This window comes from Macrosteles quadrilineatus, unplaced genomic scaffold, assembly GCF_028750875.1.
Source record: "Macrosteles quadrilineatus isolate MER2022 unplaced genomic scaffold, UCM_ALF_1.0 Scaffold_11__1_contigs__length_5352618, whole genome shotgun sequence".
Classification (NCBI taxonomy): domain Eukaryota; kingdom Metazoa; phylum Arthropoda; class Insecta; order Hemiptera; family Cicadellidae; genus Macrosteles; species Macrosteles quadrilineatus.
In genome coordinates, this window is record NW_026542604.1 from 2,985,988 (window position 1) to 3,012,117 (window position 26,130).

The 26,130-nt window shown below is 36.7% G+C and overlaps 1 protein-coding gene across 3 annotated transcripts in view; it reads right to left on the reverse strand.

Annotated features, from left to right (window-relative positions):
- The window catches only part of LOC129004831 (dystrobrevin beta-like), a 31,769-nt gene that overhangs the window by 349 nt on the left and 5,290 nt on the right, over positions 1-26,130 (reverse strand). Inside the window, exons 6-16 of one of the 3 annotated variants that reach the window (XM_054433483.1) lie at positions 21,824-21,990; positions 21,144-21,271; positions 20,442-20,540; positions 19,640-19,742; positions 18,820-18,954; positions 18,018-18,164; positions 17,004-17,178; positions 16,552-16,683; positions 11,503-11,556; positions 1,333-1,436; positions 127-168 (exon numbers count right to left, since the gene is read on the reverse strand). In XM_054433483.1, the coding sequence (XP_054289458.1) occupies positions 127-168; positions 1,333-1,436; positions 11,503-11,556; positions 16,552-16,683; positions 17,004-17,178; positions 18,018-18,164; positions 18,820-18,954; positions 19,640-19,742; positions 20,442-20,540; positions 21,144-21,271; positions 21,824-21,990 (1,286 nt within the window). Of the gene's footprint in view, positions 1-126; positions 169-1,332; positions 1,437-11,502; positions 11,557-16,551; positions 16,684-17,003; positions 17,179-18,017; positions 18,165-18,819; positions 18,958-19,639; positions 19,743-20,441; positions 20,541-21,143; positions 21,272-21,823; positions 21,991-26,130 lie in introns of all 3 variants that reach the window. The other 2 variants (XM_054433482.1, XM_054433484.1) reach the window with 2 other exon arrangements.

A 26,130-nucleotide genomic window follows, 5' to 3' on the forward strand; every position in this document is an offset into this window, starting at 1 on the left:
AATAACCGATCAAATTTATAGATAGTGTATGTTTTTTACTATTTTCAATGCTTATGTTTTGTTTCAATTATGAACCAACTTGATCTTATTAACCTACAACACCCACAACAGTGAATCACTACTAACCTGGTTCTGCTGGAGATGGTTGGAGTCATTCCCATAGTCATTCTAAAAATGAAAATAAGCATGAACCTATAACATAATATTTAAATAGGTACTGAGAAGATCAACAATATATTTTCCAATGTATTGTCTTGAATGATTTTTTTATCACTCAGACTCAATCAATAATTAACAAATAATTTATATGTAAAGTATTATACGAGCAAATCAATTAAAAGTTAAAAAAAGCGTGTGGTTAGTTAACAAATACAAAGAATGTTCCTTTAATTAATCAGTTAATGCAGTCAGCATTTGATAATCTGACACTTGACAGCTGGACAGTGGACACACTCCCAATGCTGGAATTTTATTTTGTGTGTTGTACATGATAAACATTGAACTTTTTAAAATAATGCCTAAAATGATTCATTTGAGTCACAAGCAGTCAAATAGTACATTTCAAGAAATGGTAAGTTATATCTCATTAACTTATAGGTTTAGCAATACTTATGGTGATCCAGAGTTTTTGGTTATACCACAGAGAAGTAAGGTACAGAGGATACAAGCTTATGGGTCAACCGTGTGCTTTCAGCTCTGGTATGTTGGGGCGGAAGTATACTTGTGACGTACAAGGAAGAGCCTGAAGGGCTACCACTGAGTGGCAAATTCTATCACACAGGGCAAAGGGTCTTCCTCCACCGTGAGCGTTGTAGTACATGATAGTGAGGAGGCGGAAGGGAGCCATTGCCCTAGACATCAGCATTAGCGCTAGACACCACTTAAGTGTACCATTGAATGTTTCTTCTGTATCTTACATCTCTGTAGTTATACCACACCCTCCCAGTTCCTTAAGTATCATATTTTCAAGCATCACATGTAGGCCTACTCACAACTTCATGAAAATCTCAATTAATTCTTTCTCTCATGTTTTCAATAGCAATTTTAATCTATTCATTTTTAGGAAGTTAGTCGCCTTTAATGTTACCTTGAATTATTATGTTCATCTCGGTCTCAAAAGGCCTAGCATGTAACGTATGCCTTAAAGCAAAGGGTGAACCGTTAAAGTACAGAAATGAACTTTACTGGTAAACTTTTAGGGACAACACCGGAACACAAACTCTTACAAACTCACAACATAGATTTTTTTATATACAATCATCAGACCATCTTTTTTAATCCTTGAAAAGTAACTACTATTTAATGTGAGCATATATCAAGAAGTTGACGTACCATATTATCAAACTCAGATCTGTTGGTCAAGAACTGAGCCTCCTGGTCATATCTACTGCAAAGCTCAGCCCCCCATCTGTCTTCCACCACTTGTCCGTCCAATTCTGTACACATCCCAACAATTACACAACACAGCAAAAAATATAAAATATTATAACTGATATTAATGTTAGTCCTTTCAGTGCTATGAACGATATATCGTTGTTTTAAAAAATCTCTAAGGGATATAGAGAGGAAGGTTATTTCAACAAAAAGTAGCAAAACGGCCATTGGTGACCTGTATGTTCATAGGATACACTAACAACCACTTAGCTAAAAGATTCGCCCAATCAGATGATTTTGAGGTGTATGTCTAAACCAAGGATTATGAACACCTCACTATGCCCCAGTGGTTGTAGTATATTGCTACAAACACACGGGTCACCAATTATTTGCCACACAGGACGGGAATCGGATCCGAGCAGACGAATGCCACTGGCCAAGTGACACACGCCCTAGCCTTCTCGGCTATCTGTGCTTGAAGACTGAGGAGTCAAAAACTGATATTTAAGCTGACACCACCGATTGCGAACAGATAGCGCTACAGATGGTTGTTCAATGCATTACTAGGTTGCAGCACTAGTTAGTCACGGACTATTTAGATGATATTATTCAGTTGAAACACAACAGTGATCATAAATGTGTTCCTGAGACTTTGCTGCAAAACATTATTTTCCCTAAAATGGTTATATAGTGATGGTCAGATCCGGATATCGGACTACCGGATCCGCCGGATCCGTGCTAGAACCGGCACTGGATCGGATCCCGAAAATTCCGGATCTTGGGCTGGATCCGGTTTTATTGGATCCGATTTTCCGATTTTTTTCCGATTTTTTGACCAACACAAAGCTGTCTGTATCCATGTACAAGACCGATTTCCCCCCGATTTTTTTACTAACACAAAGCTGTCTGTATCGTCTTTGTATATTTGTTGATGCAAAAAATGTATATGGGTAGGCCATGTCTTCGTATTTATATGTTGATGGAAACAATTTATATGGCTAGGCCATGCCTTCGTATTTATATCTTGATGCAAACCATTTATATGGCTAGGCCATGTCTTCGTATTTGTATCTTGATGCAAACAATTTATATGGCAAGGCAATGTCAATTTATAAGGCAAGGCCATGTCTCAGTGTTTGTCTTTTGATGCAAATTACTTATTTGGCAAGGTCATGTCTCAGTGTTTGTCTCTTGATGCAAATAACATATATGGCAAGGCAATGTCTCAGTGTATACCTTATATCTTGATGCAAACAATTTGTATGGCTAGACCATGTCTTCGTATTTGTATCTTGATGCAAACAATTTATATGGCAAGGCAATGCCTTCGTATTTATATGTTGATGCAAACAATTTATATGGCTAGGCCATGTCTTCGTATTTATATGTTGATGCAAACAATTTATATGGCTAGGCCATGCCTTCGTATTTGAATCTTGATGCAAACAATTTATATGGCAAGGCAATGTCAATTTATAAGGCAAGGCCATGTCTCAGTGTTTGTCTTTTGATGCAAATTACTTATTTGGCAAGGTCATGTCTCAGTGTTTGTCTCTTGATGCAAATAACATATATGGCAAGGCAATGTCTCAGTGTATACCTTATATCTTGATGCAAACAATTTGTATGGCTAGACCATGTCTTCGTATTTGTATCTTGATGCAAACAATTTATATGGCAAGGCAATGTCAATTTATATGGCAAGGCAATGTCAATTTATATGGCAAGGCCATGTCTCAGTGTTTTTCTTTTGATACAAATAACTTATATGGCAAGTCCATGTCTCAAGTCTCAGTGTTTGTCTCTTGATGCAAATAACTTATATGGCAAGTCCATGTCTCAAGTCTCAGTGTTTGTCTTTTGATGCAAATAACTTTTATGGCAAGGCCATGTCTCAGTGTTTGTGTCTTGATGCAAATAACTTATATGGCAAGGCCATGTCTCAGTGTTTGTCTCTTGATGCAAAAAACTTATACGGCAAGGCCATGTCTTAGTGTTTGTCTTTTGATACAAATAACATATATGGCAAGGCAATTTCCCAGTGTATACTTTATATCTTGATGCAAACAATTTTTATGGCTAGGCCATGTCTTCGTAGTTGTATCTTGATGCAAACAATTTATATGGCTAGGCCACGTCTTCGAAATTATATGTTGAAGCAAACAATTTTAATGGCTAGGCCATGCCTTCGTATTTGTATCTTGATGCAAACAATTTGTATGGCAAGGCAATGTCAATTTATATGGCATGTCTCAGAGTTTGTCTCCTGATGCAAATAACTTATATGGCAAGGCCATGTCTCAGTGTTTGTATCTAGATGCAAATAACTTATATGGCAAGGCCATGTCTCAGTGTTTGTCTTTTGATTCAAATAACATACATGGCAAGGCAATGTCCCAGTGTATACCTTATATCTTGATGCTAACAATTTATATGGCTAGGCCATGTCTTTGTATTTGTATCTTGATGCAAACAATTTATATGGCTAGGCCATGTCTTCGTATTTGTATCTTGATGCAAATAATTTATATGGCAAGGCAATGTCAATTTATATGGCAAGGCCATGTGTAAGTGTTTGTCTCCTGATGCAAATAACTTATATGGCAAGGTCATGTCTCAGTGTTTGTCTCTTGATGCAATTAACTTATAAGGCAAGTCCATGTCTCAAGCCTCAGTGTTTGTCTTTTGATGCAAATAACTTATATGACAAGGCCATGTCTCAGTGTTTGTCTCTTGATGCAAATAATTTATATGGCAAGGCAATGTCTCAGTGTATACCTTGATTTGTTCCAGGAATAAATAAATTGGATGCTGTATGCAAAAACCACGATATAGCTTACTCAAGATCGAAATATTGTAAACTATACACAGATACCCTTGTGGTGGTCGTCCAAACTTAGCACAAAGTTTCATTTTATGATTTTGAAAAGTTCTAGTGTCCCCAAAAAATGGGGGATTATGGGCTCAACTGGAGATTACTCTACATCCTACTAATATTATAAATGAGAAAGTTTGGATGTATGTTTGTGACAAGTGAACGCGAAAAATACTGGTCGGATTGGGCTGAAATTTGGCATGATGATAGCTAACGTGACCATATATTTTGGAGTTCAAAGCGGGACAAACCTTGCCGGGGGGTCTGGGGGGTATAAAGAGGGGGGTCCGGGGAAAAATTTTGAAAAATAATAGGTGTAAACTAGCGTTTTTATGCAATCTAGACGTGATATTTTTTAAATCATAATTTGATTTTTATTTGAGTTTTTACTATATTTAACCTATTTGTTTAAGGTGTTTAAACATGAATTTAAATTAAGTTCATTGGACGGAACATATCTTTACTTCGAAATATCCTCAAAAGTCAAAGTGGATAGCTTCACCAAGCACCTTAACAGCGGGAAATGAGCAAAGGAACTGAATTTACAAATGGCGGATGGATGTCATCGGGATTCGGGAATAACTAATAAAAAGTAACATGGACAGTTTTTAATGTAATTTTTTATCATACAGTAAAAAAATGCATTGTTATCCCTATATAACATTTTATTCAAAAGTAAATATCCTAATACACCAATAAATGCTAAGCTTAATTGGTAGGCCTGCAAAAATCATCAAGTTTAATCTCGGTGTTCAATTCTAATCGTCAAATAAACATTTGTAAATTATTATTCCACTATGTAAATGTTAACCAACTTTATCCTTAACATCCAACAAATGGATTGACAATAAGAATCTCAATAAAAAGTTTGCCATTTATTAATTTACAGTGCAAGAAATTCACAAAATCGTCCTTAATAATAAAATAACCATTGACATTACATTACAAAAACATAACAAATAATACTGTAAATGAATACTAGCTCAAATTGAATAATTATTTGCATCTTAGTTTTTCTTAGCAAACGTAAACACACTACGGTAAACAACACAAGGGAACCACTTAACTTAATTAAATATTTGCTCAAACCGTAGCTCAGTCTACTTGATCTCAGAGTTTAGTGGTATATTTGTCACTGGAGGCTATTTGTTGCAACGCTTTTGGAGATGATCGTAACATTGCATAAAAGTCCTGACAACTCAAATTGAAATTAAATTTTGTTTGAAGAATCGATTTTAAAACATTGACAGAAAGTTGAGTTTTTTCAGATGTCCACACTTTTGTCATTGATGAAAATACTCTTTCAACAGATGCATTGCTCCCTGGGAGAGTCAACACATATTCCACAATTTTACTTGCGTATTCGCAGTTTATTGAGTTATCTTTAAAGTGCGTGAAGATCTTAGACCATCTTGAATCTGTTTCAACTTGTTCTTCGTTCCAATTAGCAACATTGCTTTCAACATATTTCAACACATACCCAATTTCATCGAATACTTTAGTATCACAATCTGGTGGAAAATACTTATTCTTAATTAAATAGTCAACTGACGGTTGGATGTCCTCCCACTTTGGAGTGTTCTTCAACATCACCCATTGAAATATCTCCAAGCTTTGAAAATGGACAGTCCATTGATCTAAATACTGCATTGATGTCTCGTAAAACGAAACAAAGGTGTTAGTGATACTTTGTTTTTCTTCTTCTGAGCAACATTTCGTCATCAAATTGCGAACTATGTGTGGAACAAATTTGTTCACGGCCTTCTGTTTGAAATTTTCCTTCAAGATTTTTACTTGAACAGTTACCTCGATTGCTGAGACCTTGTCACCTTCTACATTTGAAACAGTTTGTTGAAACGTAGCTGCTTGGCTATGTATGAAATAAAGCCATACTTCTGAATGTGGGTTTCCAAAAAACTTCCTCAGGATCTCAGGACATTTCGGCTGGTTAAGAAAGTACTCTTTAAGTGGCACAAAAAGCTTCAAAATTCTTTCAACTGCTGGCATTAAAGCAAGCCAGCGAGTCTTGCTGTATCCCAACATTTTGTGGTACAGTTGAACCTCGTTTGTGCGAACCTCGATAAAACGAATTCCTCGATAAGACAAAATTTTTTAAATCCCCTTGACACTTTCATATAGGTCAATGCTAAAAACACCTCTATACAACGTAGTAATTAAGTTAAAAACCTCCATAAGACGAATTTGTTTGTGACATGGGCTAGGACTGATTAACCTCTATACAACGAATATGCTTAGCCCAAAACCTCTACAAGACGAACGTGACCTCTATAAGACGAATTTATCATAATCTTAACCTCCATAGTACGTAGTTTACAAAAAAAACAGAAGCTTGTCTCAACATGAAACCCCCACCCATCCCTCCTCCTTCCGCAGTCATTGTTTGGAGAAACCTTGGAGCGAGGAGAAACCTCTATAAGAAGAATAACAGCAGCATTAAACCTCGATAAAACGACCCTCTTTATTAAGAATACCTCTATAGTACGAATGTGTCCCGTACCCCTTGAAATTCGTCTTATAGAGGTTCAACTGTACTCAATGTCGACCGAATCACATATTTCTTTGAAAGCTTCCACCCTTACTGTGTACAGATAGAAAAATGAATACACTTTAACGACAATAACCTCTACATCTACTGGCAAACAATCTGATGCACTTAGTATGGCGTTATGCACTATATGTGCTGCACATCCAATGCCTACAATATCTCTGCCTAAAAAACCTTTTAGTTTGAAATAAACATTTTCTTTCCCCTTTCTAGCTGCACCACCAAAATTTGTATTGGTGTTATCCCCGCTGAATGAAATTACTTTTTGTGTTAATTGATGTTCTTGCAGCACGTCCTTCAAATAATTGACAATAATATCTGATGTTTCTCCGGGGAGGGATTGCAAATCTAAAACCTTTACTTTAATGCCGCTAAATTTATCAAAATAGCGTACTACAACAGGAAACATTTTTTGTGAACCATGATTGGATGAGTCTGTCATTATACAAACATAGTTGCAACTAGTCAGATCCTTTTTAAGCTCAGCCTGAGCTAATGGGGCAATAACTTGTGTAACTATAGCCTGCGTCTTGGTCTTAGCACAGTGGAACTTTGGTTCAAAACAAGTATTTATTACCTTGGATGCGCAGTCGTTGGAGCGGAAGCTGTGGTTCTCACGTACGGTGTGGTAGGCCCAGGCACCCTCAGCCGCTGAGACGTCCAGGTATTTTTTGTTCGGGACGTTGCTTTTGAAAAATGAAGATATAGTTTTGCTCGAGCACGCAGCATGGTCAGAAGCAACATGTTTGTTTGACTTTAAGTGTTTATCAATATCATTAGCTCCTCCATGAGCAACGCTAAACTCAGTACGACACTTCTCACAGACTACATCACTTTTGTTCGTCTCAAACTTAAGTTTAATAAACGGATATTTCGATTGTAATTCACTATTAAATGTGCACTTCCGTTTGGGCATTATCTAATGCAACAGTAATTAAACCGTAGACCTACAATAGTCAAATCACAAACAAACTTGCACCGAATGTAAAGTTAGAGGTTAAGGTACACAAACAACTTGACAGTTTAGTTTACTGACAACATGCGTCTTTTGAGGCCGTAGTAGCCTACAGCGCTTCAACACTCGCGCGGAAATAAATTGTACTAGTGCCGATCGTTGCCCAAACCGGCAACCTCGCCGGTACAGCCATTAATCTGTGCTCTGATTTTGTGTTTCTGTGCTCTGAGTAGGTGGGTTGTATATTGTACAGTCAAGTTCACGCGATCGATGGATAACGATGAAGTGCTAATTGTACAGTTAACCAAATAGGTTAATAGGTTGGTTTCCGTCAGCTTTCCTTAAAATTACTAACTAGTATTCTTACACGAACTAAACATTAGTGTGAAAAGGCGAATTTTCATATTCCATTGAATATTTCAAACGCCTGACCTCCAAAGCGGGACATTTTGGCGTCCCCCGGCCGATTGTGGGGACAGCGGGACAACTTGTTGTAAAGCGGGACTGTCCCGCCGAAAGCGGGACGTATGGCCACGTTAATGATAGCTCACATTCCCGATTAACATATAGGCATATTCTTATTTCAAAAATCCTTTTGGGCTCCGCCCCAGTGGCTCTGGAGTTTCCCATGTTAACCTTATGAGAAATGGAATTATTGAATCTTAACAGCTGTTTCAACTAAACAAGTTGGTTCTGTTCTATGATGTTCAATAGCATTAAAGTTACAAGGATTACCAATAGGGTGCAGCACTATTATTTCTTTTACATTTATGACAACAGCTAATTTGCAACCAAAAGGTGAGTGAGCATAGCGAACAAACAATAGACAATAGACAATAGACAATTAATCTTTATTTACACATTCATTAAGAATAGTAGTAGCGTCAATTTACAATTTTTTCTAAATGTGTGGTTGAGGTGTTGTTTAGTCAAAGACCTGTTGATGGTATTCTTCTAAGGAATAGAAAGGTCGATTAATGAGCCATTGATGCAAAGCTGGTTTGAGGTCATCTTCTGACTTGCTTCTTAGATCTGGAGGTAGCCTGTTGTAGATTTTCATTCCTGCGTATGTAGGTTTCTTTTCAAACTGTGCCGTGCGATGTTGTGGAAGGTTGTACTGCATGGTGTTTTTCAGGTTGTGTTGGTGCATTTCGCCACGCCTTGTAGGGTTATTTCTTACTGCAAATAACACAACTTCCTGGATGTAGAGTGCTACAAGGGTAAGTACTTAGAGTGACCTGAATGCTTCCCTGCAGCTGTCGAGTCTGTGGAGTCCTGCAGTTATTCTGACTGCCTTTTTTTGTTTTCTGAGAACTCTTTGCATGTTAGTGGCAGAGGTTCCACCCCATGCTACAAGTCCATATCTCATATGCGACTCGAAAAGTGCAAAGTATGCTACTTTTGTTGTCATGTCATCTGTTGCATTTTTTATATGTTTAAGAGCATAGATGGTTGAACTTAATTTTTTACATATATTGTCCACATGAGGGGTCCAGGTTAAATTCTTGTCGAGTGTGATGCCCAAAAACTTAGCTTCATCTTCTACTTCTACATCTGGGAGTCGTGGCACTTCTTGAGATTTACGGCCAAAAGCTATTTGAGTTGTTTTAGACGTGTTTACTGCGAGATCATTGTTATAGCAGTATTGGTAGGCCATACTGAGTGACACATAGGATTTTACTTCTAGATTTTCAGCTAGTGGTTCATTAAACACTAAGGTTGTGTCATCAGCATACATAAGAGTAAGGCAGGCGTCTCCTATTTGTTGCGGCAAATCGTTGGTAAAAAGAATAAACAGTACCGGACCCATAACTGACCCTTGGGGAACTCCTCGATTTATTGGTTGAAAATTTGATCTTGTTTTTCTTATTAGGCTGTTATCTCTGTGCCTTAGTTCTACAAACTGACACCTTTCTGTAAGGTAGCTTTGAAACCATTCTCTTACTATCCCTGATACCCCCAGGGAATCCAGCTTTTTAATGATAAGCTGGTGGTCAAGGCAGTCAAATGCCTTACTGAAATCAAGAAAGATTCCTGTTGTTAGATTTCCTTCATCTAGGCTGTCAATCAGGGACTCAACCATCTGAATTATTGCTGTTGTTGTGGATTTCCCTTTTGTAAATCCATGTTGCAGGTTGTTTAGTAGGTTGTGATTTGTGCAGTGGTCTAAAAGTCTTTTTAAAACAACTTTTTCGTATATTTTGGAGAAGGTGGAAACGAGGGAAATTGGTCTGTAGTTGCTTGCTTCTAATGTGCTACCTTTTTTAAATTTCGGGTATACTTTAGTTATTTTAAGTAGTGAAGGAAAGATGCCTTGTTTTAGGGACTTATTTATCAAATCAGCCAATGGTAGTGCTAGTTCATTGCAGCAATGCTTAAGTATTTTTGACGAGATTTCATCAATTCCAGACGAGTTTTTTGCTTTACTTCAACCTGGAGGCGAGTTAGCGTAGCGAACGAGCTAACCTGAAGGCAAGTGAGCGCAGCGAACGAGCTCCAACCTAAAGGTGAGTGAGCGTAGCGAACAAACTTCAACCAGGACGTGATTGAGCCATGCGAACGAGATAATCTTGAAAATTAAGAAGTTAAACGGGGCAAAGCCCGCGGGTTACAGCTAGTATAAGATATATTAACCCTAAAACATTACCAAATTAATTTTAAACAGTATGATTTAAATTGGCATTCTGTTAATTACGTTTTTTTAACCCGCCCTTATGACAGTGTGTATCTGGATCCGGATCCGGAACCAACATTTTCTTGGATCCGCCCATCACTACTATATTACGATAACCTTGTCCAACTAAATCAAAGTTAAATTCAATATTACATTATAAACTATATGTCTTTTGATTTGATGAGATTTTGGTTTCAAACAATGCTATCAGAACATAAAAATGTATAGGAAAACCAGGAAAATTACAACAAAAACTAAGTTTTATTTATAGTTTACTAAAAATTCCGGGATTTATCTTTGTTATATATTTTCTTGTTGTCTTATTATTCTAAATTAGCCTAATTAATAAAATAGTTACAACATTACAGTTAAAATTCAACAACAGGTAATGGAATTGAAAGGCAAACAAAAAAGTCTTACGAAATAAAAATTATTGGCCTAGCACTGAAAGGGTTAAGTGGGTTTTAGCTGTAGTATTTTAATACTGCTTGGATTTTTTTTCTTCGATGTGCTAACTAGATAAAACTGAACATTTCAACTATTCTATACAATATTTATTTGGGTAACTAGTGTGCAAAGTTTGCTGCTCATGAGAGATATGTTTACGCACGAGCCACACGTGAGTGTGGAAAGTTTCTCGAGTGCAGTAAATGCACTTTGCGCTTGCGTTACACATTATATTTTTCCTACAGTTAATATAAAGCATATAAATAATTAGTTTTTCAAACTCTATACTACATGTTTTTAGGTTAGGTTAAATCCGAGCGTTGAACAAAATGGGAAACCCTGCACCAGCTGATCGTAGTATATTTAAGTGTTGCCATCTTATTTTCAAGCGTACACGTATTACGTGCCTAATAAAAGCACACTGTTTTGTGTTGTTTGGTTGGAATACTAGAGTACGACAAAAAAAAATTAAGTGCGGCAAAAGTACGTAAATGCAGCAATTAGCTACTTTGCGTGCTATAATTAGTTCAAGGAGGCCCAGTTTGTCAGGTAACTGTAGGGAAAAATATTTGTCTACAAATTTGAGTATTTACATCAAATAATTATCTTACCTAAGGGTTTCCTTATGTTTCCTTGGTCTTGATTATCTTCTTGGTCTGATCCTTCTGAAAGATTAACAAATATATTAGATCGGTTTTGTATGCTGAAAAGCCAGTCTGCATATATTAAGGCAAAGATAAATGAAGGATGAGTGTTGAATGAATCAAATTAAAGCTTACTTATTATTAAGATGTGCTGTTTTTATTTTGCCAGATTCATCTATTAAAACAACAGATTAATGTGTTTAGTAACACTACTTTTGACAATCTATATATTAATTACGTAAGACAATTTTTTGCGTCAAAATTGTGGGCGACTGAGAAGTCGTAGAACAATGGGAGAGGGCTCAACTTAAAGGTCTCGATCCCGTGACGGCAGGAAAAATAGTGAAATTCCCAAAATGTTAACACAGAATTAGATATAATGTAAAATGTTCTCCAGATAATTTATAAATAAAAATACTTTTTAAGAATGTCACGTTTTTAAACACACTAAAAAGTAGACAATAATTTACAATTATGTTGAGAGAATAAATACTTGTAAGATTTAAAACGAAAAATGTGGAGCGCATGCTAATTTACAATTAACTTCACCTATTGAACTATTATGATCTATTGCATGCGTCCCACGTTTTTCGTTTTAAATCTTACAAGTATTTATTCTCTCAACATATTTGTAAACTAGCTGTGTGCCCGTTCTACGCACGGGGATCTTATCATAGTCAGTTAAAACCTTCTTATATAAAGCACAGCAATTGGTTTGCATACTTTCAGATATGCTGACAAAACTATTCCTTCGCAAATACAGTATCTGACAGTTTCAAGCCAAAACTAATGCTTCGCAATTAAATGTCACCCGGATCTTGTTGGTCCACATGTTATATCCAATGATTAAACTAAATAAACGGTATCAGCATTCTGACACATACTTTCTCCCATAAGTTTGTCAACAACCTTTATCATGTGTAAGCGGTGAGAGTAAATACGGAAATGGGATTTGTACAATTTTGTTCAGAATTTAAAGGACTATAACATAATGGTTAAAAGTATTTAAGGTACTACCTCAACCTCTTAATTTAACACTTTATTCGGGTTGACATTTTCATTATCAAGGCGCTCTTGTCCTTTCCGTGAAACATTGAGAAACAAGGACATCAATGCGTTACCATCATACATACACACAAAAATACCGAACTTAATTAGGGAATCTGCTACGCTTTAAGCATAAAAAGGTACATATAAAATTAGTACTTGAAATCTTTGTTAATGCCATAAAATTTGATCATAACAATTTATATTTGCTTGGACCGGAGATGACTCGAAATTCTGTCGAAATGCTATCTGAATCGGTTTGCTATACCTATGAAATGAAGTACAGTAGGCCTACTATAGACGATTTAGATTGGTAATTTGTAATAAAAATTACCAAAATAGGCCACGAACTATTGATACATAAACAACGTTCAAAGTGTTTGGACAATTCATGATGGTTTGCTGAATAAATGTTTTACTAAAATGCGTTATAGTTTTCTTAGCATAACATTTTGGAATCCAGACAGAAAAAGCAAAAATTATACAGTTAAGATATCAATTAAATTGAATAGGCCTACGCCTGTAATAAATAAGGTGCAACACCAACGATAACTAATTTGTAAATTACTGTGATGTGTTGGTACCTAAAAATGATTCTTGCTGCTACTAAAGGTTAAAAGGAAAAGAACCAGTACCGTACCAAAAACCAACGTTTACAGTTAAGAACTGTAGTACAGCCGACCAATTATATGCGTTAATCCAATCAAGGTTATTGATCTCTTGGTTTTGGATTTTCTCGTAAAAAGTTATCGGCAATCAAAGTTATTTCCCATTAATTGCTTTATTTGTACACAACTCTTAATGTAAACTTATCGGTGTCAGTTTGAAAAAAAACCTTATACAACATAACTTTCTGTTATTTAATAGATTACGTATTCTCTAAACAATGGTTGCTGGTATATATATTAACATTATAAGGAAATGTGACAAAAATCACACAACGTTGGGTTTTTGGACGTTTATAATTTTATTATTTATTATTTCTTAAGTACCTAGGTAGGTCGTGTATTCTATGGAAAAGTACCGGTATCAAGGATCGTTGTCGAAAGGGTTGTTATAAATAATTGGGTAAGCATACGTACCACACGTACCCAAGAGAAGGGCTATGGGCCTATTGGCTGTATGGTCCAGCGATTGCATCACACGGTGAGTAGGAACTATTGACTTTATATAGTCAATGGTAGGAACAGAAAGTGACACATTGGAAAATCGAGTTCAGCATCATCCGTAAACCTCTGTTACAATCACCCACTGCAGTTGTAATTTTTTGCTTTACACTTTACACAACCACCATTGAAGAGCCGTCAATGAGTGGAACATTGTTTCTAAGCTATTGGTGACGGTCATTAGTAAATTTAAGTTTCCCAGCCGTATACAACACTGATTCAATCTTGATTCAATGTCTTCTTTCTGGTTATCAAAACTCCAAAACAATTTTATACACATATTTCTGGTTCCTGACCTGGATGATGCCTAGTTATTTAATTTACGGTTACACTATATTATTCCACTTGCGATTAATTAAATCCTTTATGTAATAAAAACGTTTATAATCTCACTTGGATGGGATTTGCCTTCAAAACGTGATCGGAAATGGTTGTGGTGTTTGTAAACAACATTTGTAAACATTTCAGTGACAGCTAGAAAAAATAATCTTGATCCGAACAGCTGTTCGTTGTTTCATAGATGATTATGTGATACAAATTGGAAGAAAACTTGACAAAAATCACACAAAACTGCATTTTTGAACGGCCGTAATTTTAATTACAAAGTAGTGAGACCATATTTTAATGGCTAAGACACTCTCGCCAATCCAGTGAATACATTAAAATGACTTGGGTCTTGATAGGTACTCTCGTTTTCCTGGAGAAGATTGCGTAAAATGCCATCTTGAGTGTCAGACAGATAGACAGACAGACAGACAGACAGAAATTTAGATGAGACTTGTTTCGGCTTCTTTAATGTATAAAACGTAAAAATAACCTAAAAATGTATGATTCTGAGCAATGTACAGACAAAACTCTAATTTTATTTATATAGATTATTGTCTACTTTTTAGTGCGTTTAAAAACGTGACATTCTTAAAAAGTATTTTTATTTATAAATTATTTTCTACTTTTTAGTCTTTAATGTAGTTAAATCTATTTTATATGGCCTGTTAATACATAACCAAAACCTTATTATCTGTAATCAGATGTTTTATCTTTACTTTGAAATGATTTGTTATATTTCTAGAATATCTCGGAAGCAGAACTTGTACCTCTTAACCTCTGCTCTTCGAACTGTCAAATTTAAGTATTTACATCTGACTTAAATTAATTGATTTATTTACATTCTTTCAAAATGTAAACATGAAAAATTTGGAAGCCCATGGGGCGTAGCCCAAGGGAAATATGAAAATTAAGTTATATAATATTGGATTGTCATCCATTTGTGATCTATGTTTCAAGTTTCAAGTCTCTAGCTCATCGGGAACTTCGTTTAAAATTGATATAAGAATTTGTAGGAAAGCGAGCTAATAGAAACAAGCCCATAGGGCGTAGCCCAAGGGAAATATGAAAATTAAATGATATAATATTGCATTGTCATCCATTTGTGAGCTATGTTTCAAGTTTCAAGTCTCTAGCTCATCGGGAAGTATCAAAATTTGCAAGAAAGTGAGTAAATAAAAACAAGCCCATGGGGCGTAGCCCAAGGGAAATATGAAAATTAAATGATATAATATTGCATTGTCTTCCATTTGTGAGCTATGTTTCAAGTTTAAAGTCTCTAGCTCATCGGGAAGTTAGTATAAAATTGATTGCAAAGTTTGTACCGGACAAGAAAGCGAGCTAATAAAAACGTTTTAAAAAATAGCATTAAAAGCCATTTACTGCTGGTTTTTGTTTACTTCAATACAGCTGATCGTGATTTATCACTAAGCCAACGAATCACAACTAGTGATGTTTGTCTAGTATTTACAAACACTTGAATGATCTGTCGATGTGATTTATTTTAAATATATGAATGTTGTTGAAAATTTGCTGTAATAAGCCTTCATTGCCTTTTTCTTCATTCATTTAGCCTAGATAGCCTAAAATAACTCTATTTTGTAACTTTCTGGCAAATAATTAAGTAGGTTTTCATCTATAATTAAGTAGATTTCATCTATAATTAAGGGTGTCAAGGCTGTTCAATTTGAAATTAGTAGCCTAACGGTTTTTAAAAGCCAAGGGCCTTTGAAACATATCCCCCCAAAAACATATAGTTAGGCGGGTTACACACCGGTATCGCAGACATGTCACTGATATTTCTGATGTCGCGGGCATGATGTCTGAGACAAATAATGAAATACAACCATGGGAAGAGGCACATGCTGGCGACATGAAAGTGAAGGAATCACAACATTCATTAGTTTAAATAATGTCATCCTCAGAAGAAGATGATGTGTTGTTGCTGTTGTTCTTTCTACAAAAACATTAAAGATAACTTCATGGTAATTTTACCAAAATACATTGTAATTAATTGTATTACAATACTTACGTAATTTCCTTATGGTGTCAATTGAAGTATGTATTACAATATAACAACACTACATTTCACACCATAAGGCAATTAAGTAAGTAAAAAAGCGCCAAAACTACTAGAAACGTGTTCTGCGCATGCGCGGGCCCAAGAGGCACGAGACATGTCTGTCCAAACACCGACTTGTTGGTTCGCTCGAGACACGTGCCTGCGACACGAGTCGCAGGCAACATGTCTGCGACACTGGTGTGTATAGCTCCATAAGTTAACATAGGTTGGTTTTTGAGGGGCATGTCGCAGGCACGAAAAATATCTGCGACATCATGTCGGAGATACTGTGTGTGTAACCCGCCTTAATGTTTCATCGGTTGGTTTACCGATCAAATCGATGTCCTGCCAGGGACTCGTTCCCTTAGTGGCTTAGTTGAGGGGTTCTACTGTACAAAGTAACCAGGTGGGACTCACCAGAATTGAGTTCTCGGACGAGAGTAGACATGGCGCAAGTGACAGAGTCCGCGGCCACCAGCAAGTCACTTCTGAGACTGCGGTTACCTCCGTCACTGCCGCCTCCTCCTGCCAGGCAGTTGTTGGACGAACCTAACACAACATAAGCAAGTGTTGATTGCTAGTAGTAATCGAAATATATCGTAGCCTACTCCTGTAATTGCAGAGAAATATCGTGATCAACTCAATGGCAATATATTATGACCTACACCCATACGACAATACTGCAAATAAGTTATCATCTCCCGCAATCACAGCAATATATTATGACCTACTCTCACAAGCATTTTTTTTATGAAATAAAATTTTCTGTCTCGCAAACTCCCAAGTAATTAGGCTATAAAATCTGGCCTCATATTTTAAATTAAGGAATGAAGTGATTGGTTAATAACTTCAGTATTAAAGAAACTCACCCAGTAAAGAAGCTGAGCCGCCGAATGCAGAGCGCACATCATTGGTAAGAGACGGTGGTTCTGCTCCCGACATGACAGAGCCAGGGGTGGGGGGAGCTGACCTGGAGGATGGTGGGGGAGACTTGGTGGAGCGGGGTGATGAGTTGGGGGTGGACCTGGGCGACGCTTGGTGGTTCTGTAAAACAGTAACTGTCATTCTACAAGTCTTAAACATATTGTGTTTAAATACAATCAAAATCACTTATTGTGCATAAAGTGACATAATGTAGGCATATTAAGATTTTAAAATATTTAGATTACAAAAAGTCAAAATTATTTTTTTTACAGTTTGAGTCAATTACAGTAGAGTCCCGCAAACTCGGCGTAATGTGGACTGAAAGGGTGCGGAGTTATCGGGAACTATAAGGTTAAAAATTAAAACAATAAAATTGTTAAGCCTTTTACCTGCCTTCTTTATTTATATTTATAATACAAGTCATTATTAAGTCATCAGATATAGTACACAAATCCTTTTTGCGAGTTGCGAATGATTTGTCTTGAGCTGGCTTGAGTCCATGTTGAACTCGGAATCAAAAAATCACTAATTTTCTGAGCTAGGTGATGGCCGAGTTATCCAGACTGCCGGGTTATCGAGTGCCGAGTTTGCAGGACTCTACTGTACCTGACTCCCAGTTATCCAATTTTCCGTGATATCTGACCCTCCCCGTGGGATATGGAGTACCGTGAAATGTCTGTTTGGTATGACTTTTCAGCGTCCAGTTTAGGTTTGATAAAACTCTACTGTAACTAATGAAACTAATTTTGACCTTGAGCACATTTCATTGCATACTAACCGAGAGTGACATTTACTCTTTCGTCAAATCACAAAGCAGCATTTTCTAAGATGTTACCTACTGGAAATATCTTGTAATTTAGGCTCAATACTTTAGTAAGAAAAATCATAGACTCAAACTCTTCTACCCCCTACATTTCCACCAACAAAGATCTTTGCTAGGCAATTTGTAGTCCAATTACCTTGAGTAGTTTCATGAGTCCCTCTAGCTGCACCATGAGATGTCTGCGAGAGTCCTGCAATGATGTAAGATGAGTCTCCAGCTCATCCTTACGTTGCCTCAGAGCTCGCAGCTCAGACATCAGTGCTGGGTTCTCCTCTAGTCCCACCTTCGGAACAACAGGGCTTACAATTACCATTTAACACTATTCTTGCCATCAAAATGGTTTTAAATTAATCAAGACAGCTTTTTAAGTTAAGGATTTATTCATTCTAAATACTCATACATTAAAAAAAAATAAAAAATAGTCTACTCAAAACACAAACCTTTTTATTTTCATTTTTTATGGTTACAATTTTTTGGTCGTTTATCTATGGATATTAAAGTAATCCCAAAAGCTTGTCTGCAAAGTGTTCCCTACTGGAGATTCACGATGACACAGCGATTGTGGTAGATGATTTATAGGTTGTTTGGTTGCTACAATGGTGTACAATGACTACAATATACACAATTGCATGGAATAGAAATATGATGTTACTGTGAAAGCAGTAAACATCACTACTTTCCCTTGATTACAGGAGATTCTAAAATTGGTATTCAATTTAAAGGCTTGAGATATCAAGAATTCACAGTTTCTTATATATCTCGGAAGTTTTGCAGAATCAAGAATTCATATTGTCCCATCCCTATATACAAGCTTTAACTCCATATTCACGGTTAACTTCACAACTCAATCCAGGTTTTTCCATGGTTAGCAAAATGCACTTATTCAGTTTTCACAGTTGAGTATGTACTATATACAATCACTTTCAACTCTCGCTCACCTCCAGCTCTTGTTGCCTACGCAGTCGTGCAATCTCCCTCATGATCTCTCTGTTCTTGGCCTCCAGCTGTGTAATGAGCTCTCTCTGTGCTCGAGAAGTGTCCAGGCCCAGCGATGCTTCAGAAGCTGTGCGACCCTGCTGTGCAAACAAATGCTTGTCAGACCCTTGGAGCATTTCATTCAAGATTTTAATGTCCAATTGCAATTATTGTACTGCATATAACAAATTTTGTGGAAAACAAAACTATAAATACTGTTATAAATTAATAAACAATAATTATCATGAACAATTATCGAATTATCCTAGTTAGTTCATTATTTCATAGTGAATAAGAGACGCATCCTATCGGTTTGGTAATCTCTTGTCCAGTTATACCAGGAACTGCATGCCAAACGTGCGCAAATTTGGTCACTGCATAAATCAAAATTGAACACAACCACAACCTTGGGGCACAATATTAACCATGTTTTGCATGCAAAATTTTCAACAACCATCTTAAACACCCTCCAACTGTTATGCACTTTTTTCCTTCCAACACTTATTGTTGTTTGCATCCATGAACTAGCAATGGACTTTAACAAGGATTGGCCCCTTAGACTACGGAAATCTAGAAACAGGAGGTAGTTAATTTTTAGTTGGTAGGAGCGACAATTTTTCCTCTCTCCGTAGGAGACATTTGAATTAGCTCAATTGGCCGTGATTAGCACTTGTTGCAGACCTCAGTTTACCCAAAACTCACACATATATAGTTATTCTCATACTTGGAAAACTGGTCAGAGTACAAAAGGTTTAACACTAAAATGTACCACAGAAAACTTACACTATTCCGGGACTCAGCAGCCAGTCTTGCGGCGTATCGAGCAATCAGTTTGTGTTCATCATCCATCCGGGACGAGTCCAGGCTTCCGGTATACTTTCCAGGACTGAGAGAGAATAATTATAACACATTACTGGTTTATAAGTTAAAAACCACCCTCATGCTACTTTATTCAGCATTGCCTCCAGGATTGATTTATGACCAAATAAATAGGTTTATGTACCTTACGTTGTCGATCCTTTTGTAGTCTGGGGCAACTAGTTATGAAACAGTTGTTTCATTATCAAGCCCACTTTGTCACACATAAATTAATTGAACACAATGTCGTGGTCCATATTTACAAATTTAACATTTAACACATACGATGAACACGGATATATTTGATTTTATTCTATGTTTATTAAATAAATCTGTGTTCTTTGTGCGTGTTAAATCGTTAAATGTTAAATATTGACGACGAAATCGCGTTCAATTAATTTATGTGTGACGAAATGGGCTTGATAATGAAACAACTGTTTCAAAACTAGTCGCCCGAGACTACAAAAGGATTCCTGCTTCTATTTATAACTACTGCTAATGATTCAAGTTTGTTGTCAAGTGTGTTCATGATCTCCAACAAGCCATAAAAGTAAAAATGCAAGGAAAATTCAAGATTTTCAAGTCAAACGTTCAAATTTTAAGGTTTAAAACATAAAGTTAAAACAACTCAAACAAACTAGTGAGTAACATTGTTTCTTGTTGATGTAGATTGCAAGTAAAGAATATGGTACAGTTACTTTATTTGATCTAAAGTTAACTATGTTACCTTCTCGCAGTAGATCTGCTATCAAGAGAACCAACATCGTAGGGTGAAGTTCCGTACGCATCTGGGAACCCATTGTGGGATGGAAGAGGAGATGGAGGCCTGAAAAAAAGACAAGGCTATAAAAGGAGGTAGTTTACCAATAAAGAGAATGTTCTTCTCGCCCAAGACACCTATTTTTCTAGGTAAGTACACATAAATGTTAAAGTTGGTACCAAACCACCAAATCACAGTTTTGTTCGCTAAAAGCCATTATTAATCGGCATGATTTTATCCGAGTCAACCGGATATAAGTCCTGCATTCTGACTAGATTAACTGCAACTGAAATAAAATTGTCAAGATTGATTAGAGTAGAATGCTGGCTATTGAAATTACAAAATGCTACAACTGCACAGATAGCTACAGCCTTTCCAAAAAAGGGTCTTTTAAAATTAACCGAATTTTACAAGTCTTCAACGCTTTTATTAATGTTCTGAGCACTTAGTGTCTTGACCAGATTAATGCAAGTTCACTGGCTACAATACTCATGATTACTTGTAAGTGTACAGTACATCGGAGTTATTAGAGTTTTAATATTTGTAACATATTAAACATAGGTTTCAAGAAATGATTTTCATAACCGATTCATGACATTTATTTGCTCAGATTACAACAAGAATTATTACCACTAAATATTTAAAGTTATCAATATTTATTAAACTTACACAATATGGGAAAGGTTGATTGTCTTTTCAGGTTCGTCTGGGAATCGTGGGTGTGATGCTTTGCCTTTTTCAGGAACACATCGGAATGATTTTCGCAGTGAATGACCAATCTGTTTACTTGGGGATTTCTGAAAAATAAATGAATTTAATTGTGTCAGTAGGCCTACCCCTAATAGGAGGAAGAAGCTAGAACACCTGATCTGCTCCCCAATCGGTTGTGTTCGGGACAAAATAGATTTAAATCACTTTGAAGAGCTGCAATTTGAATTTTGTACCTGCCCTACAGAGTCATACTAAAAGTTAGGCATAATTCTCCACAACACGTTAACGAAGGCTGGGATGATATAGCTCCAACTGGGCGTCTGCAGGATTTCCTGAGCGCTTCTAGAGCTCTGAGCCTTCGATTAAATTTAAATAAATTGATCAGTCAAAGCCGTGACAACTTCGCATCGAGCCCTGGATTTATCTCGGCTCCTTCTGAGCACTCCGCGGAAGAAATTTTGAGTGTGGCCAGTTCTAGGCCTAGCCTGACTTGGTGAATACTAGTTTATTCCCCCCTAGAATTTTGCATCACATACTGTACTACCAAAATAGGTTTGCTAGAATTACTCTACAAAACTAAATTAATTACTAAGCACTCAATCTATCAAATCACAGGAAAGCAATACAATCAAACTTACATAAGAAGTGTATTCCTTAACTTCATGCTCAATTGTGTGGGACGAAGACACTCTGCCTCTCCAGAAGCAGTCCTGACACATCTGAAAGCTGTGACATTTCTGACATCTATAGCGAAACCCTGCAAAGTTCTCTCTCTGGCAAGCATCGCACACAGTCGGGTGTACAACTGAAACAATGTTGTGTAAAGAAAAATAAAAGTTCTTTACTTATATTCAAAATATTCTCTTTACTTAATTGATCATTCCATCAACCAAAATCACCTCACACCTTTATGTAATGCAATTTGGCTATTCCATACAGGTGTGAGTGTCATAAAAAGTTGCCCCTGGTAGGGTTTGAAAAGGTGAGATTTAATTTATTTAATCAGACTACTGAGGACCAATCACAGAGCCGGCAGTGGAAGTAAGATGTTGTATTGAGCCCTGGTAATTGTGTATCCCAGAAGTCCGATTTATGGACCGTGAAAGGTCTGATATGTCCTCCTGAAAGTACCTTCAATGATCTTAAATATAACTCACTTCTTAAGATGTAATAAAAAGTATTCCAAACACTCTGAATGCAAAATACACTCTTTGATGAAATTCTGTTAAAACATGGCTATGACCAGGCCCGTTTTTGACCTTGTCAGCGCCCTAGGCACAACTAATAATAGCGCCCCTTTCAATTTATATAACAGGGTGTCCACCGACCGAGAAATTCGGGAATCATGCGGGAGTTTTTGAACCGGGAATTATGTGTGAATTTTGTATTTCTAAGTAGAGTTTTCAATTTACCGTGATCGCGCATGACATTGACAACAGTGACGTTTACGTGACCGCGGTAGACGATAATATGTCTACACACGGCCGCAATGGATGATCAGAATTTTTCACGATCGCAGAACACGATGATGATATCTACGGAGCCGCGAGGGATGATCAGAATATTGCCACGATTACGGAATACAATGATAATGCCCACACGACCGCAGGAAACAGCAAGAATTTTGCCGCGATTGCGGAAGACGAAGACGATCTCTACGCTACTGCGGGACATGATCAACATTTTGGAGCAAACGCGGGAGTCGATTACCATGTATTCATGACCGCGGGACACGATTGTGATGTCTACATAGGACCGCGGGAGATACAATAATGATTTCTACACGACCGCAAGGGATGATCACAATTATGCCGCGATCGCTCATAGATGGTAATGTCCACATGACCGCGGGAAAAGATCAGAATTTTGTCTGATTCGCGGAAGACGATTAACTCCATATGTCCGCGGGAGATGATTACCATTTTGCCGCTATTGCGGTAGGCGATTATTACTCTCGCAAGATAGAACTCTCCTTTATATTCTATGCCCAAACGACAGCGGGGGATATAATTATGTATTCACGGCTGCGAGGGGTGATTATCACAATAGCGCAAGACGATCATAATGGCCACACGATCGCGGGAAAAGTAGATTTTTGCCTCATTCGCGGTAGAGGATGTTAATCTCCTCACGACCGCGGGATATGTTCATATATTATGGCCTCGATCGTGGAAGACGATAATTATGTCTAAACGACCCAACCGCGGAAAATAGTAAGAATCTTGCCACAAACGCGGGAGACGATTACGATGTCTACACGGCCGCGAGATGTTATCGGAAGTTTACCGCGATCGCATGCAAATATAACCTAATTTTTTTTATTTTCCAAATTTTTGGCGCCCCCCAAAAAAACCAATTGCCTCGCGCCCTAGGCACGTGCCTACCGTGCCTATTCGGTAAATCGGCCCTGGCTATGACTCTGTATTATTGAAATGATAATGCCAAACACTGATTGAACTAATATGTAATAAATTATGTATTGACTGACTTATTTAATGATATTGTATTTTATTGCAATTGTTCGGTTAAGCCGATTACCTTGACAAGATTAACACAGGAGAATTAATAAAATTGTTGAGAGAATAAGCTTAGTGTATTGTCACTTTAAATATTTACAAATATTACAAATAATCAATAAAAATATCCAAGTTTCTGCTATAATTACACTTCAAATGGATAGGGGAGAGTATTGATTGTGGTTTCTGACTTTCTTTCCTGAGATACTGACAGCAGAGCCTCGGGAACCTAGGTTTGATTTATTTAATCTGTTTTTTTTTTAGGCTATCAGGCTTCCCAAATTTGTGTATTTATTAACAACTGGCCAGTTGATCTTAATATGCAAAGGGGCTATTCGTAGTCCTGTGTACAGCACACTTTGTTGCTCAGTGGCAAACTGGGCCAAATCGACTACTGAGTCGATTGTTTAATTTTGGTTAATAAAATTACTTTTATGGCGTTAATGGAAGCCTACCCTTATAGCCTGTACTGAAACCTACCCTTCAACCGGGACAATGCTCTGATTGAAACCTGAATTTGTACAAAATCAAATACTCTCAGAGATCTCTTTATGTATTTTAGAAGTGATTTAAAACCCAAATATTTAAGCAAGAACAAATTGTAACAGTTTTACGTGACAGACAGCTGATATCCTAACGATATAAATTGAAGTTAAGTACAAAATTACAATATGAAATTTACTGGTATAAAATTTACCCAAATTATTAATATAATAATACCTACAAATGTATCACAGTATGTATTTTAAAATAAGTAAATGGCAATAACTTTAAAGCAATGTGACTGGATTACACACTAGGACATGAAACCTGCAAGAAACATGATCAAACAAATATGAATGTGGACAGATTGGCTTCTTCTAATGATATAAATACAATTTACACAAAACATTTACTTACATACACAGAAGACAATTTTGACGACACATAAACATATAATTACGACACTGTACTTGGGGTAGGCTCTACGAAAATGGTCAAATTTGACGAATTTTACCGGTCGACGTCGAACTTAAAGACTCGATTTATTTATTCAATTCGTAATTTAGCAAACGCTGTTTCACGGTTTAAATACCAATGCACTCCGGAAATCGAACAATTGATTTCGTTGACGAAATACACGTTACGACTACCAAAAGTGAGTTTTGCGAATTGAAAAGGAGAATTTAAAGATTTCCGAACATCACGGCTCAGAGCCTAATCCCAAGTGAACCGTTAGAAAGACGTCCACACAAGTCAGCAAGTTGATATCACTCCGCGCTCACGTGATTGGCCGTTATCGGTACAGTTGGTAATTTTTACCTGACAAAATCTATGTAGGCTACTAGCGGAATACCTGTGCTTCGCTACGGAAACTTTCAAACTGGTTGGCATTTTTAATAAATTTGTGGTTAAGTGCAAGATAAAATAAATCACATGAAATAGGAAAAACAAAAAATGATTTTAATTTTTATATTTCATTTTACAATAATGATTGGAACTACAGTCAAAAGTTTGTTTGTTATTCATACTATTTTTTATTATTTACAGAATTTCTTTGTATATGACATTTTTTGTTTTCCCAGAAGGTGCTAGCATAACCAGACTAGTGGCTGAGCTGACCCGCAAACATGCAAAATAAAATTGCCCATGAGAAAAACAATCCTCTCTTAAGTCTAGTCCTGCGATCATAAGTCATGGTATAAAAACTGATTTCCCTCAGTCACATCCAGTAATCACTATGGCCTCAACTACATTATCAAAAAGAGATTTGATTCGGCTGACAATTGGGAAAAATGGGCTCTTTTTGTGGCTCTAAAACGTCAAAGTGCACGCTAGACGGGAATTGTGTAAATCTGAGTCTTTTCACGGGATTACGTTGACATATAATTCACCATTCCGATAAACCTCGAAAACAAATGTGAATAGTTCTGAAGCCGCAACCAGCTCACACAACCCACCAAGACCAAAGGTTAACGGCATAGACATTTCATAGAAGTATTCCCTAGAATTAAGGTAATTATTCCCGTCACTGTCGCGGGATAAGATTGAGACGTAGTCCCAGTTCCTCACAACATGTTCAACAATTGCTTCGCGCACAGTTAGTGTGTGTATGTCTGTAAGGTGAATTATTAATGAGAGTAAAGTAAATAAACATGCACCATCTCCTCTGATGTGAATGATATTGTGTTGAACGAACTCGCCATTAACATTTAAAACCTTAGTGCCCATACAATGTAATGGTTTAAACAACTACAAAAATACTAACAGAACTATATCATAAGTTCTTACAAATTTAAATGCAATAAAAAATCAGTTCAATTCTACCTTCTTCAACACTAATCACACATAATAGAAAAAAACTACAGATAAAACTAAAATTCCACAATAAATTAGGTTAATTTCACTGACACACAACTATGATGTTTATATGCTCCGAAATAACCTCA